At 51.9% G+C, this 11,948-nt stretch overlaps 6 protein-coding genes across 6 annotated transcripts; 3 read left to right on the top strand and 3 right to left on the bottom strand.

Moving 5' to 3' along the window:
* Nucleotides 1–67: 67 nt before the first annotated feature.
* BO86DRAFT_392829 (uncharacterized protein) lies at nucleotides 68–1,154 on the top strand. The gene is made up of 2 exons (XM_025672891.1): nucleotides 68–204; nucleotides 364–1,154. Exons 1-2 carry the CDS (start codon nucleotides 166–168, stop codon nucleotides 1,024–1,026), a joined length of 702 nt encoding a protein of 233 aa, XP_025523172.1. The 5' UTR covers nucleotides 68–165; the 3' UTR covers nucleotides 1,027–1,154.
* Nucleotides 1,155–1,188: 34 nt separating this feature from the next.
* On the bottom strand, nucleotides 1,189–1,855 carry BO86DRAFT_392827 (uncharacterized protein). The gene has a single exon (XM_025672890.1). The coding sequence runs from the start codon at nucleotides 1,798–1,800 to the stop codon at nucleotides 1,300–1,302; it is 501 nt and encodes a 166-aa protein (XP_025523171.1). The 5' UTR covers nucleotides 1,801–1,855; the 3' UTR covers nucleotides 1,189–1,299.
* A 3,620-nt stretch (nucleotides 1,856–5,475) lies between these two features.
* Nucleotides 5,476–6,161, top strand: BO86DRAFT_225480 (uncharacterized protein). The gene is made up of 2 exons (XM_025666956.1): nucleotides 5,476–5,579; nucleotides 5,630–6,161. Exon 2 carries the CDS (start codon nucleotides 5,632–5,634, stop codon nucleotides 5,965–5,967), a length of 336 nt encoding a protein of 111 aa, XP_025523170.1. The 5' UTR covers nucleotides 5,476–5,579; nucleotides 5,630–5,631; the 3' UTR covers nucleotides 5,968–6,161.
* A 1,089-nt stretch (nucleotides 6,162–7,250) lies between these two features.
* Nucleotides 7,251–8,430, bottom strand: pre9 (proteasome core particle subunit alpha 3). Its single transcript, XM_025670308.1, has 4 exons — nucleotides 8,255–8,430; nucleotides 7,997–8,181; nucleotides 7,528–7,946; nucleotides 7,251–7,453 (listed from the first exon to the last, which is right to left on the bottom strand). The coding sequence occupies exons 1-4, from the start codon at nucleotides 8,276–8,278 to the stop codon at nucleotides 7,314–7,316; spliced, it is 768 nt and encodes a 255-aa protein (XP_025523169.1). The 5' UTR covers nucleotides 8,279–8,430; the 3' UTR covers nucleotides 7,251–7,313.
* Nucleotides 8,431–8,538: 108 nt separating this feature from the next.
* Nucleotides 8,539–10,492, top strand: BO86DRAFT_459339 (FF domain protein). Its single transcript, XM_025677351.1, has 2 exons — nucleotides 8,539–8,755; nucleotides 8,809–10,492. Exons 1-2 carry the CDS (start codon nucleotides 8,686–8,688, stop codon nucleotides 10,458–10,460), a joined length of 1,722 nt encoding a protein of 573 aa, XP_025523168.1. The 5' UTR covers nucleotides 8,539–8,685; the 3' UTR covers nucleotides 10,461–10,492.
* Nucleotides 10,493–10,542: 50 nt separating this feature from the next.
* BO86DRAFT_392823 (uncharacterized protein) lies at nucleotides 10,543–11,835 on the bottom strand. Its single transcript, XM_025672889.1, has one exon. The coding sequence runs from the start codon at nucleotides 11,663–11,665 to the stop codon at nucleotides 10,832–10,834; it is 834 nt and encodes a 277-aa protein (XP_025523167.1). The 5' UTR covers nucleotides 11,666–11,835; the 3' UTR covers nucleotides 10,543–10,831.
* Between the last annotated feature and the right edge of the window lie 113 nt (nucleotides 11,836–11,948).

Raw genomic sequence — 11,948 nt, 5'->3', positions numbered from 1 at the left:
TGGTGCCTGAGGCAAGAGAACCCAATTAGTGATGGACCCGCTGATCTCCTCAATAAACGTCATCCGCGCATTTCCTTTCAAGCTGCATTGCAGGAGATTGAATCCCACAATTTACTGTATCCAGCCACTGATCACATTCTTAATCCATTACAAACAGTCAGCATAATGGCCAACGTTGCTCTACTCGGGTCTACTGGCATGGTGGTACGTACAGTATTGAGCAAACAAGCTCTTTTTAGGCTTACGCCAAGGCCCGTGTTGTTCTCCCTTGATACATCCCTGCTCTAAGGTAGACTGTCGCGATGTATATGGGAGGTTCCGAAAAAGCGTCTGCTCACGTACATACTAATTACAATCTTCCAGGGGAGCTTCATTCTCACCAGCCTCCTCAAAAACCCCTCTATCGCCCGCGTGGACACGATCTCCCGCCGCACGCCGCAGCCTGCCACGGCCGCGCCGCAGGAGAAGCTCACCACCTTCGTCTCCGACGACACCTCCAAGTGGGCCGAGCAGCTCGCGTCGCTGACCCCGACCCCTAGCATCTACGTCTCCGCCTTCGGCACCACCCGCGCTGCCGCCGGCGGGTTCGACAACCAGTACAAGATCGAGCACGGCCTGAACGTCGAGACGGCCCGCGCGGCGCGCGACGCCGGCGTGAAGGTGTACGTGCTGATCTCCTCGTCGGGCGCCGACAAGGGCTCGTTCTTCGCCTACCCGCGGATGAAGGGGGAGATCGAGGAGGACGTCAAGGCGCTGGGCTTCGAGCGGACCGTCATCTTGCGGCCCGGGTTGATCGGCGGGCAGCGCCAGGAGAGTCGCCCAGCCGAGGCGGTGGTGCGTGGGTTCGCGGGTCTCCTGGGCAAGGTCCACTCCAGCCTGAAGGACGGATGGGCGCAGGATGCGGATGTCATCGGCCGCGCCGCTGTCAATGCGGGGTTGAAGGCGCTGGAGGGTGATGTGCCTGCGGGAAGTGAGAAGGTCTGGACGCTGTACGGGAGTGAGATCCTTCAGTTGGGTAAGGAGTAGAAAGAACGAAACATAATGGACCGGCTTCGCAGCACTGTATCACCTGGCTTTCGGGAATTGGTATATTATTAATTGTGTATTATTTTTATGTTTTGGGGATTACCAAAAACGTGATTGACGGACTGGACTGGAATAGGAGTTCCAAGTCAATTATATATCTCTTAATACAACTATGGTTACCACATACAGCTGCAAGAACTAAAACACTTCGATGGCTGGCAATTATATCACGCTTCTATACACAAAGTAGGTATGACAGAGATCTCTCTTCTATCAATACTTCTTCTTCCAATCATTCACCTCCTTCCCCTTCTTCGTTTGGCCCCGCTTGCTCGACGCCTCCCGGTCCGCGTTCCGCTCCGGGGCGCCCTCCGTGGGATCGCGCCCCTCGCTGACGCCCTTGTTGGCGCCGCTAACGTTCAACGGGTTGCTGACTTTGCCGCTCTGGTTGGTCTCCTCCTGCGTCGCCTCGATCTGGCTCTCCGGCGAGGTCTTCGAGGGGTCGAAGGCCGCGTCGTGCTGCGAGACCTCCTGGTCGGTGCCGGTCTTGGAGAACTCTGAGGGCTGCGGGTCCAGCACGTTCCGGTCGCCGGACTTCATCTCTTCGCGCTGGCCCTGAGACGTGCGGAGCGCGGGGATGGAGTGGAAGGTTCGTTGCGTCTTCGAGTTCAGGGCTGCGGCGGCCGGGGTCTGCCGAAGGGGCTGGATGATGCTGCTGCTGCTGCTGCTCTGGCGGAGAGCGCTCCTGCTGATGGATGTGATTTGTTTGAACATGATTTACGGTTGATAGTGGATTGGCTTGGCTGTAGAGTGTAGAAGAGGAGAAATGGAGCAATTGAGATATGTCGAATGGTATAGTATGTATGGTCTTGTAGTACTGGAAGCACGATGTATGAGTGTCTTTGTCGCTAGGTCAATGCGGCTCTTTTTTTGGAGAAATCTGAGGAACTTACAAATTAATGAGGACTTGAGCAGTATTAGATGGGATTGAAAAAGTATGATGGAAGAACAAGATCGATGTGGGGGAGGGAGAAAGGGAATTGGAAGGTGGAATGCCCGCCGCTCGCACCCATCATGTTGACGTCATCGGTACTGCAGAGGACATGGCCACCACGTGATGTGAATCTACCCGGCATTGTGCCATCGCAAGCAATGCATGTCTAGTTTATTCGACCCAGGAATTGACCATCTAGTTTCACGTGGATATTTACTTTGCAGAAGACAATGCGATCCGTTGAATGGTATTTTGCAGGTGAAATCAAGTGCATTTACCGCAGACTTACGGTAGCTTTACGACTAGCTTGTTCTTGACAATGCCGTATTGACGTACACGAAGAATATGCAAAGATAGTATATACCACTTGCTGTAATGCCCAATATCAGGTCGGCTAGAGTCTGCTCAGAGATGGGTGTAACACTATGAGAATAGCTGCTGAGAAGGAAACATATTTGCCGGATGGTAGAGATAGTTTCTGTAAGCCCTTGGACAAAGTCTGCCCGACATGCCACGTCAATTATCACAAACCTGACATGATCCTCGGCCGATTTTTGGAGTGTGATGGGCACAGTCCTCGTGTATCTCGGTACCAGAATTTGATATCACCTTCAAGGCGGTTCTCTCCGCTGGGACCAACACCTTCACGCAAGGCTTGCGTAGAATGAGAACCGACTAAATGCCCAGCTTGTCCACAATTGGATTGAAGCACTATGCATAGGGCCGGGTCGTTATCGACCACGCTGTGACTTGCAAATGTCCTGACTCGAAGAGTAAAGTGCAATCGTAGAACAACCCAAACATACATTGCTCGCCATTCGACCTCAAGAGGAGAGCAAGATTTATGCTAGGAGCAGGGGTCTAGACTATGCAGGACGCACCTTTCGTAGCCCAAGCCCAGAGCCCGCAGGGAAACAACTTCAGGTGCCAACTTGCAAATGCGAGGACCCGGAATTCATCCATACTAGTTTTGTTAATGCGTGTTTCTCATGGGCTCAAGATATCGCGACAGGGATCTTCTTAGCTTGCATGCACCTCCCGAGCAGCCTGTCAGCTGGTGAACTTCATTGGATATGGAGCGCTGACGCTATTTAATAGCCTTTCGAAAATGGACCAATCTCGGTCCGTGGTCTCGAAACAGCAAAGAGTGCGTTCTCACCTTAATCCCCCCAATGCCTGTTTCGCAGGTTCCATTTGTTGACTGCAAGAGAAAAAGGTACGCGCAGAAGCGCAGAAGAAGCCGGTCACGTTACAATCACGGGATCAAAGGAACCCAGCATAGTGGTGCGCGTGGGTGGGTCTCAAAATCCAATTTCAACGTCGTCAGAAGTATAAGTGAAAGTCATGGTAGCATGCAGCTGGAATTACTCGAGCTGTTGCAGCCAGAAAATCACACCGTAGTTTTGGGGGTACTGAAAGGGGATCGGCCGGTCTAGTAAGGCCATTTTTTCCAATCCGTAGGCCCCGAATCCTTGTTTCTAATGTGCAATCGCCACAGGCGAGGCTGGATTAGAAACATCCGAAGTAAGACAGCCTGCGAGAAGAGGCAGATGGGTGGCAAATCGCGCTCTGGTACCCGGTGGGAGGAAAAGTCTGCATTCAATGCACGGTGTGTTATCGATGCGATTTCATCATGGCGGTGGTCAGCCAAATCCGGCAGCTGCTGAGTTGGCAACCGCAATCAGTCCATGGATCTATGCTCGTCCACCCAGTGTAGCGGACGCCAGAGCGCACCAGCCGATGATTTGATGCTCAATGCTACAGGCAGACAAGTAAGAGCCTTTCAGGCAATCATCTTCTAGGATGCCCGGACAAGCGGAGATGTGGGAGTATTGAGCCCCTATTCGCCGAGTCGGAGGCAAGTCAAAGCGAAATCGACAGCCTCGGAGCCCTTCGAACATCGTACTGATCAGTTTCCAGTTGAGAACAGTCCCCCATCAGCACAGCAGACTTGAATCTCGAGCAATTGAGCCAGACGAAGGGTGCCACGTCAGTGAGTCTCCGAGCTCTAATGCAGCTGCATGGATTCAACTGTAGGTGCACCGTACCACAGTCGGTATCTGCCATGGCTGATGAGCACAAATGATATCCTATCGTTTCAGCAGAGCAAAGCAAGTAAATGAAGATAAACCCTGCACCTGGGTGGGGGCACATGCGGGATTATTCCTCTGCAGATGTGGGAGATCAGCTGAAGAGAATCGGTCCCTCATAGAAGCCTGAGCTCGTCATGCAAATGCAAGTCATGTTCACTCTAAAGGGTCATGTCCAAGGACAAACCAGGTGCCAATCGAGGTCTTCCAGTGACGCGTCTTTCGCCACCATGGATGGAGCGAAGAGAATTTCCTTGGTAAGTGATGACCAGACGGAAGCATGCGGAGTATACGAGACGGTCACAGGCACGAGGGTTAGTCCATCTGCGAAAGATCGATCAATGTCCAACAAATTAGAAAAAGAAACTTATTAGTGTTGCAGCCAGACAACGGAACCCAGGCCTATTGGGCAGGCTGGCAGCTAGCTAGAAGTTCGAAAAAGAAAAATGCACCCAGAAGCGGACTCAATCTAGAATCTGGCTTCTTTCTCGGCATGACTCCGTTGCAGAATGTATGCCACTAGAATTGCTTGCGATTGAACTAATTGGTCGTGAGCAAGTCGTCACAATATCATGGATGGGAGAGCATGTAACAAACCAGACTAGGTGATCACACTGATGTTTCAAACGGCACCCGTAGTTTCCTATCCCCTCAATGCCGAAATGTTAGGTTGCCGTTCAATGGGAAGGAAAAGGCCTTCGATGTAAGACGGACAGCATGACAGCTGGCACAAAAGTAAAAACGACTGTCTCATGCAGGAGCTTTGATTCAGCAAGCGGATGGTCTGGCTGATTCTTGAATTCCGGTTCGTACGCAGCGGAAAGCCATAGACGAAGCGGGGACGATCAACGGAGCATCTCAGGCTGCAACAACAATCCGAGCTAACAGGACAAAGGCCAAAAGAGATCAATCATGGCGAATGAGGGATTTTCAACACGGGCTGGATGAGAGAACACGACAGCAGGATGTATGCATTTGTGAATCACCCGGTGATTACAGTTGCCCCGAACAGGAAGGGTGTGGATATTTTGTGTCTCCACAGTCAGGGAAATTCCAGCATAGCCAACCGCAAAATCACTGGATGGGGTGGTGTGGGTGTGATGATAGAACACAGTAGTCGACAAGCCATCGGATGCTGAGCTGAATTCGATCGACAATTGATGGGCATGGGCGATAATTGGTCGTCTTGTAACATGAACGCTTTTGACGAAACATAAATAGGGCCACGGAGGCCGTCCCCTCCTCGAACTCTGAATCATTAACCGTTTCACACTCTGCTTCTTCAAGAAAAACCATTCGAAATAAGACTTCGTTGCTGATTAAAGGTGTTTCAATTCTAAGGCTCTCTTCAACCTTCAAGAGTCTTGTGCAAGCTTAGCCTATCAAATCTCTGCACGGCGGCAGGATCTTTGAGCGGACCAATAGAACACAAGCCAGACACTTGAAACCGCAAGCTGCAGCAACGGAGAGTGAGTTTCATCCAGACCCTAGAAAACCATTAGCTGACAACAAGAATTAGATATGTGCTTCTACAACCAGAGGAAGTTTTCATGCGGTGACTGGAGTTGGACCAACTTCGCTCACCGTTGCAATTACGAATACCGCACGGGCGAGACATGTGGCATGAGACTTGTGAATGAGACCTTCAACGAGAAGGCGAAATGCCGCCTGTGCGATAAGATTGATACCAAGGTGCGGCGGCGAAACGCCGAGGTGGACAGATTGACTCGATGGAAGCGAGAGGGAGGCACTCTCGTGGCTTCCATGGAACGAAGTCAGAACCTGATCAAGGAGCTCGATAGAGAGATCTTCCAGCTGGAGAGAGAGAAGCAAGAAAAGCAGCGAGCACTGTCATAGGAGGACATGGTGAGCTGCGGTGAGAAAATGGGGTGAGAATGTTGCGAGCCAAGTGCTGTTTCTTTTCTTCGAATTTCAGATTCCCTCATTGGTTATGCTTTGGTCATTCTTCTTGTTTGTATCTTTGGTGCTTAACCCCTGTCAATGTGTAACATTGTGTGAACTCGACCATTGTTCATTTCAAACCCGTCTTTTCAGGCTGCAGCCACACAATGGCTGGCGGATAGTTTTCATTTTGAGCAAAAGGTCCTGAGCAAAAGGGATCAGATCCAATAAAGTTGTTTCAAATGCTCAATATCTGGCATTTCCAGGCGCCATCCCTCGGTAGAAGTTCCACACCGTAAGCGCCGATGTTGATGAGCGGCTCGTCGAAGCCAGAAGACCGTTTCACCATAGCAATTGTTCGCTGAAGGGGGCATCAATGTTGTCAATTACAGTATAGATTGCTCCTTTTGTAAAGGAGGTCCTATAGTTTGATGTAGCTGCCCTGGCGTCATGAAAGAGAACAGTGAGAGTTGCGGACGAACGATGGGTTTGAAGATATGGAGAGCTGGATCAATGGAGGGATATAGACCAAACCCCGCGTTTCGGCAATCGCCACGTGATGGCCCTCCTGTTTGGGTTAGAGGTGTCCTGTCCCAGTCTGTCAACTGGCAGCCCCCGGTGGTGGATGAATTCAGCACCACGACATCAATTCGTCAAAGTTGGCTCCTTGCTGACCTCCAACCAAGCTTCGCTGTGATGTTTTGAGATATATGGTCTGGACGTGGCTCTGCCTTGCGTATTCGTGCTTATAATGGATCAACCGAATGTGCTGTACCAGGGGCCAGGATACAACCAATATTCGACATAAAATACTGCAGGATGCCCTTTCGCCCATAACTTGTATAAAATAGGCACTGGACGAAAATGTGGTCTGATATTGGCGCGTCATGTTTATATAGGAAAGGAATGTGGCACCCTGGGCTCAGGGAAGCCCTTCGTTTGTTCAGGCGCCCAATGTCAATGAGGTCTTCGTCAGCTACGTGGACCATTCATCTTCGGAGATCTGTGAAGAACCGGATCGGATGTCCCTCAGACACACGAGAGGACAAATGTACAATGAATTGTCCGGGAGCCAGCTTGATATCGCCGCTTGCCACGTCACCCGTGGACAACGTCAGTTACGCTTCAGGTGCAGCTTCAGGGAAGTGTTCTGTGTGCCATGATTTGATGCAGGTCTCTCCTAGCAAGCTACATGCCTATGAGCGGTGCAAAGCCTACGGATGTATAGCTGAAGAACGTTTGGTCAATGGAAACAAATGATATTATCTTGGTCAAAAAGCAGAAAGCTGTCGTTCACTCATTTATTTGATCTCACCAGCCTCGGGCTCATCGTCAACCTTGGCCAATCCGTGTTCTTTCAATAGAGCATTGATCTCATCGGCACTCCACAGATGGTGGTAGATCTTGCCTTCAGGCGTTCTTCCCACCGTCGCGAACTCAACTATTTGAAATGTGCCTGTTAGCAGATGATGCGGCTGGGATGCACTTTGTACGATCCGGAAAGGAACCACTTACTCTTCTCACTGCTCAACTTCGTTGAGTCCATCGTCTTGCTCAAGACCTTCACCGCCATGGCGCAAGCCTCCTTCAGATCGCAGTCCTCCTTGTAGTCTTGCTTGAGCAAACTTTGGGCGCTTGCGTTGTTGGCACCCACGCTGGTCGCCTTCCAACCACCGTAGTTACCGCTGGGGTTGCTCTGGTACAACTGGAACTGCCGAAGAGGGTCGTAGCCCGCATAGATGAATGACACACCGAAGGGACGAAGACCACCGTGTTGGGTATATCCTTGTTTCAGATCGCACAACCGACGGACAAGTTGCTCGCAAGGGATCTCTTCGTTGTAGGTAAGGAGGTACCGCTGAGCGGCTTGTCGGGCGTAGTTGATCAGGATGTTCGCATCTGCCGTCATACCAGCAACGGCACAGATCATGTTGCTGCCCGAAATGTTAGGCCAGTAAAGGGCGGTGGGATAAGGGCCGCATACTCGTTCAGTGTGTACAGCTTCTCGGCAGATGTGTCCTGCTCGAGCAGCTTGCTGGTGACCTTCTTCTCCGCGGCAAGGACGATTCCATCCTTGGCCAGAATACCCAGAGCAGTACCGGCGTGCGAGATGGCTTCTAACGCATACTCAACCTGGTACAGTCGACCTTCGGGGGAGAAGATGGTTGTCTGTCGAAGAACGTCATCGGGTCAGCTAGGAAGCTTCCGAAAGAACAATTAATCATCGGGGGAACAAGCATACTCTGGAATCGTATCTTCTTGACATCTTGAACTAGTTGAACCAATATTCAAATACTCCAGTTGTGTATGTCAAGCAAGAAGAGAGGGTGGGAATGAGCGGAGTTGTGATAGGGAGAAGATGAAGGGAGATGCCGAGCAAGCTGTGCAGTGGAAGGTCGGATGAGCTCCCGTTGGAAGTGAGCGAGTGAGTGACCGACCAGGCAACTTCGCCCTGGCGCGTCCACCAGCCAGCCCGCCATCCGTCCGCCAAGCTCGGACCACCCCGAGATTCCATGCGAAGCTCTCCGCGACACTGGCGCAAATTATCTTTCAACGGCGCTTCAAGCCTTCAACCATTTGGCCAAAAGTCCTTCGATTATGCGATAAAATATCTTTACTCAACTTTTATATATCTATTTGAGTGGAACTCACATTGCATAATCATATTTCACCATGCTAAGGTCGACATATACCCCACCTCCTCCGCTACCTCCAGGATGGACCGAACATAAAGCTCCTACAGGTACGCTTACCCACAAGGAGTGTCGTCCATATCTCGTTCCTAATTTAATCTAGGACATACATACTACTACAACGCGCAAACCAAGCAATCCACCTACACCAGGCCCCTACCAGTTCCGACCCAACCCCAACCGCCGACAATAACGCCGCAACAGCCCACATACAAAACGAACATAGACACACTGCCCCCATTCTCTTCTACCCCTTATGCGCCTCACGGATTCGGCTTCGGTGGCACTGGCTCCAATGCCATCCCTCAATATGGACAGCAGCAAGGGAATCAGGGTCAAGGAAATTTCCGCGGCGGAAGAAACAACTATGATCGCCGACGCCGGGGGCCAGAAGACAGGCCCAAGAAAAAGCACGCTGTGCCAGGGTGCGCGCCGTGGGTGCTTGTGAAGACGAAACTAGGAAGACGATTTGTTCACAATCCGGAGACAAACGAGAGCTTCTGGAAAATCCCTCCCCAGGTGATGAAGGGGGTTCTCGAGTTCGATCGCTTGGAACAAGAGGCACTGGCGAGAAAGGAACGGGGTGAAGATATCCAGGATGTTGGAGACCTGGAACATGCAGAGGGTAGTTCAGGAGAGAGACAGGAAGCCGTGGTTTCGGCAAGCGGTCCCCCAGCACACGCCGAGGAGGACAGCGATGAGTATGAGGAAGTCGAGGTTACGGACGACGACGATGAAGACCAACCTTTCAAACGACCGAAGACCGATGAGGATGAAGGTCACCCACAACCTGTGGAATTTACCGAGGAAGACATGGAATATCAGTTAGCAGCGATGGGAGAAGAATACGGCCTCGACCCCGGCGAGTATGGCGAACCAGGCGAGGAAGGGTGGGAAGAGGGTGCTGAAGGTCTGCCACTCACGGAGGAGGATGCTACGGCTCTATTCCGCGACCTCCTCGACGACTTCCATATCAATCCCTTCACGACCTGGGAGAAGATCATTGAAGAAGGCCACATCATCAACGACAGCCGCTATACTGTTCTCCCGAACATGAAAACGCGTCGCGACGTCTGGTCGAACTGGAGTCGCGATCGTATCCAAGATATCAAGGAGCGCAAGCAGAAGCAAGAGAAGAAAGACCCGCGCATAAAATACCTGTCATTCTTGCAGGAACACGCAACCCCAAAATTGTACTGGCCAGAGTTCAAACGGAAATATAGGAAAGAGCCAGAGATGAAAGACCCACAGCTCTCGGACAAAGACCGGGAGAAGTTCTACCGCGACCTGGTATCTCGAATGAAGCAGCCCGAAAGCAGTCGAAAATCCGACCTTTCAGCTCTGCTCAAATCTGTCCCTTTGCATGAATTGCACAAATCATCCAACCTCGAAGCGCTCCCCACATCTATCATTACCGATCTCAGATACATCGCACTAGCTCCCAAAGTACGTGATCCGCTTATCGAGACGTACATCTCGACCTTGCCCCCGGCACCAGAGGATAACCTCACCGCCGAGGAAAGAGAAGAGCTGGAGCGAAAGAGAGTGGAGCGAGAAAAGCGTGAGAGGGCTCTGGCGGAACGTGAAAAGCAAGTTGAAGATGAGAAGCGGAAGCAGAAGGGCGAACTTATCCGTGGCAAACATCTCTTACGAGAAGGTGAGGTTGAGCTTGAGGAAGCTATGCAAGTCAACAAGGGCGGCCTGCGCAGCTACCTGGAAGCAGAGGACCAATCGTCCAGACCTCAAGGAGAATAGGGAGCATTGGGGAAGTGTATCTCATGTATAGGATAATCATGACATTAGATGACTGTAAGATACAGGTTGAATCGTTTCTGTCTCTATCTAAAGGATCAATCACACGACGCTTATGATTCAGCTATGCGGGCGTAATATGCCCTGCCATACAAGCAAGCGCAGAATGGGGAGGTATGAAAGAGCAAGTAAGCTAACAGGACAGCACTCGCGCTGCCAATACTGTGGCGGATTAAGGTGATTAGTAGCAATCTTGTGTGATCGCACATAGCTCATGGGGTATCATTGTAAGTTTTTAGAAAAGTTCTGGACCTCCCTCTTTGTGAAATGACGCCGTTTGTTTATGTCCCACGCCTGAACCCTGACCCCAATAATTACCGGAATCTCCAGTTGTCCCAATCATCATCGTCATCGTCATCGTCGTCATCATCATCCTGCTCATCTTCATTCTCGTGACGGCGTCCAGCGTGGCCCAGCTCATCCTGCGGCGCAGGGCCCGCGGAGGGAGATTTATCCATATCCTGCACTGTGACGTCCTCGGCAGGTCTAAGTTGCCGCAGCTCTTCGCGTTTTTGTTTGAGGCGCTTGAGGCGCTCCTCTAGCTGGTCCATCTCGTCGAACTCGTTCTCCATGAAGCGCGCCGCATCCTCCCGCTCCCCCTCCGCCTCCACCTCGCGGTTCTTGCCTATCGTCTCGGATTCGCGTTGATGCTGTGCAGCAATCTCTTCCGCGGTGAGGGGCGCCGCTGAGATGGTTGCCGTGGCGGTCAGCGCCGCGGGCCGGTGTGGCATGCGAGTTGGCGCCACCACCTCGCGCTCAAAAGCCGCCCACTCATCCTCATCCACAGTTTGAGGAAGTGATGCTGGGTCTGCCCCAGCAGGGATCTCTGATGTTTGGCCCACCGGCTCGGAGGGCTCGTGCTCAATGGGAGCGTCTGACGGGGCTTCGGGACCGGCGACTTCTTCGTCTAATTGTTCGAGCTCCTCCTCGTGTTCCTCCTCGATGGCTGTCGCGCTCGGTGGCTGTATCGTCATATGCCCCGCCGCGGAACTGGACTCTGCGCCGGCCGACCTGACCCTCTTGCGCATCGGGTCGTCTGCGGGATCTACCTTTCTTTTCTTGGTTACACGGTTGCCCGTGCTCCCTGTCTGAGAGGAGCCCTTGCGGGTGGCGAGCTCATTGCGGAGTAATGAGCGAACATCGGCCATGATCTTTCTTCTGGGAGTAGGTATAAATGCTATGATAATGAAGAGATGAACAAAGGGAATAAGGAAGCGTTTGGTTGGAATTACTAGGTAGGTAGTCAGGTAGGTAGGTTGGTAGGTAAAGTAAAGAGCCCTTTTTCAAGCCAGGTGATTAGAAAATCAATCTATGTGGGGATTCCGGAGAAGCTTTGGAAGGGCGGCGAAGAATAAACGCGACGAGAACGGGCGACGGGCGCACCGCGCGCCAAGCCGACTCCGCGGAGCCGCAGTCACGTGGGCTCTATTC

This window comes from Aspergillus japonicus (assembly GCF_003184785.1).
Source record: "Aspergillus japonicus CBS 114.51 unplaced genomic scaffold BO86scaffold_77, whole genome shotgun sequence".
NCBI lineage: Eukaryota > Fungi > Ascomycota > Eurotiomycetes > Eurotiales > Aspergillaceae > Aspergillus > Aspergillus japonicus.
The sequence above is the reverse complement of the archived record's forward strand: the minus strand, read 5'-3'. Positions and strand labels throughout refer to the sequence as shown.

Coding starts and splice junctions, on each gene's coding strand:
- BO86DRAFT_225480 (XM_025666956.1), top strand. CDS start 5,632: ATGTGCTTCTACAACCAGAGGAAGTTTTCATGCGGTGACTGGAGTTGG.
- BO86DRAFT_392827 (XM_025672890.1), bottom strand. CDS start 1,800: ATGTTCAAACAAATCACATCCATCAGCAGGAGCGCTCTCCGCCAGAGC.
- pre9 (XM_025670308.1), bottom strand. CDS start 8,278: ATGTCAAGAAGATACGATTCCAGA. Junction 7,947..7,996: donor AAGCTGTACACACTGAACGA/GTATGCGGCCCT, acceptor CATTTCGGGCAG/CAACATGATCTGTGCCGTTG. Junction 7,454..7,527: donor GAAGTTGAGCAGTGAGAAGA/GTAAGTGGTTCC, acceptor CATTTCAAATAG/TTGAGTTCGCGACGGTGGGA.
- BO86DRAFT_392823 (XM_025672889.1), bottom strand. CDS start 11,665: ATGGCCGATGTTCGCTCATTACTCCGCAATGAGCTCGCCACCCGCAAG.
- BO86DRAFT_392829 (XM_025672891.1), top strand. CDS start 166: ATGGCCAACGTTGCTCTACTCGGGTCTACTGGCATGGTG. Junction 205..363: donor TCGGGTCTACTGGCATGGTG/GTACGTACAGTA, acceptor ACAATCTTCCAG/GGGAGCTTCATTCTCACCAG.
- BO86DRAFT_459339 (XM_025677351.1), top strand. CDS start 8,686: ATGCTAAGGTCGACATATACCCCACCTCCTCCGCTACCTCCAGGATGG. Junction 8,756..8,808: donor CGAACATAAAGCTCCTACAG/GTACGCTTACCC, acceptor AATTTAATCTAG/GACATACATACTACTACAAC.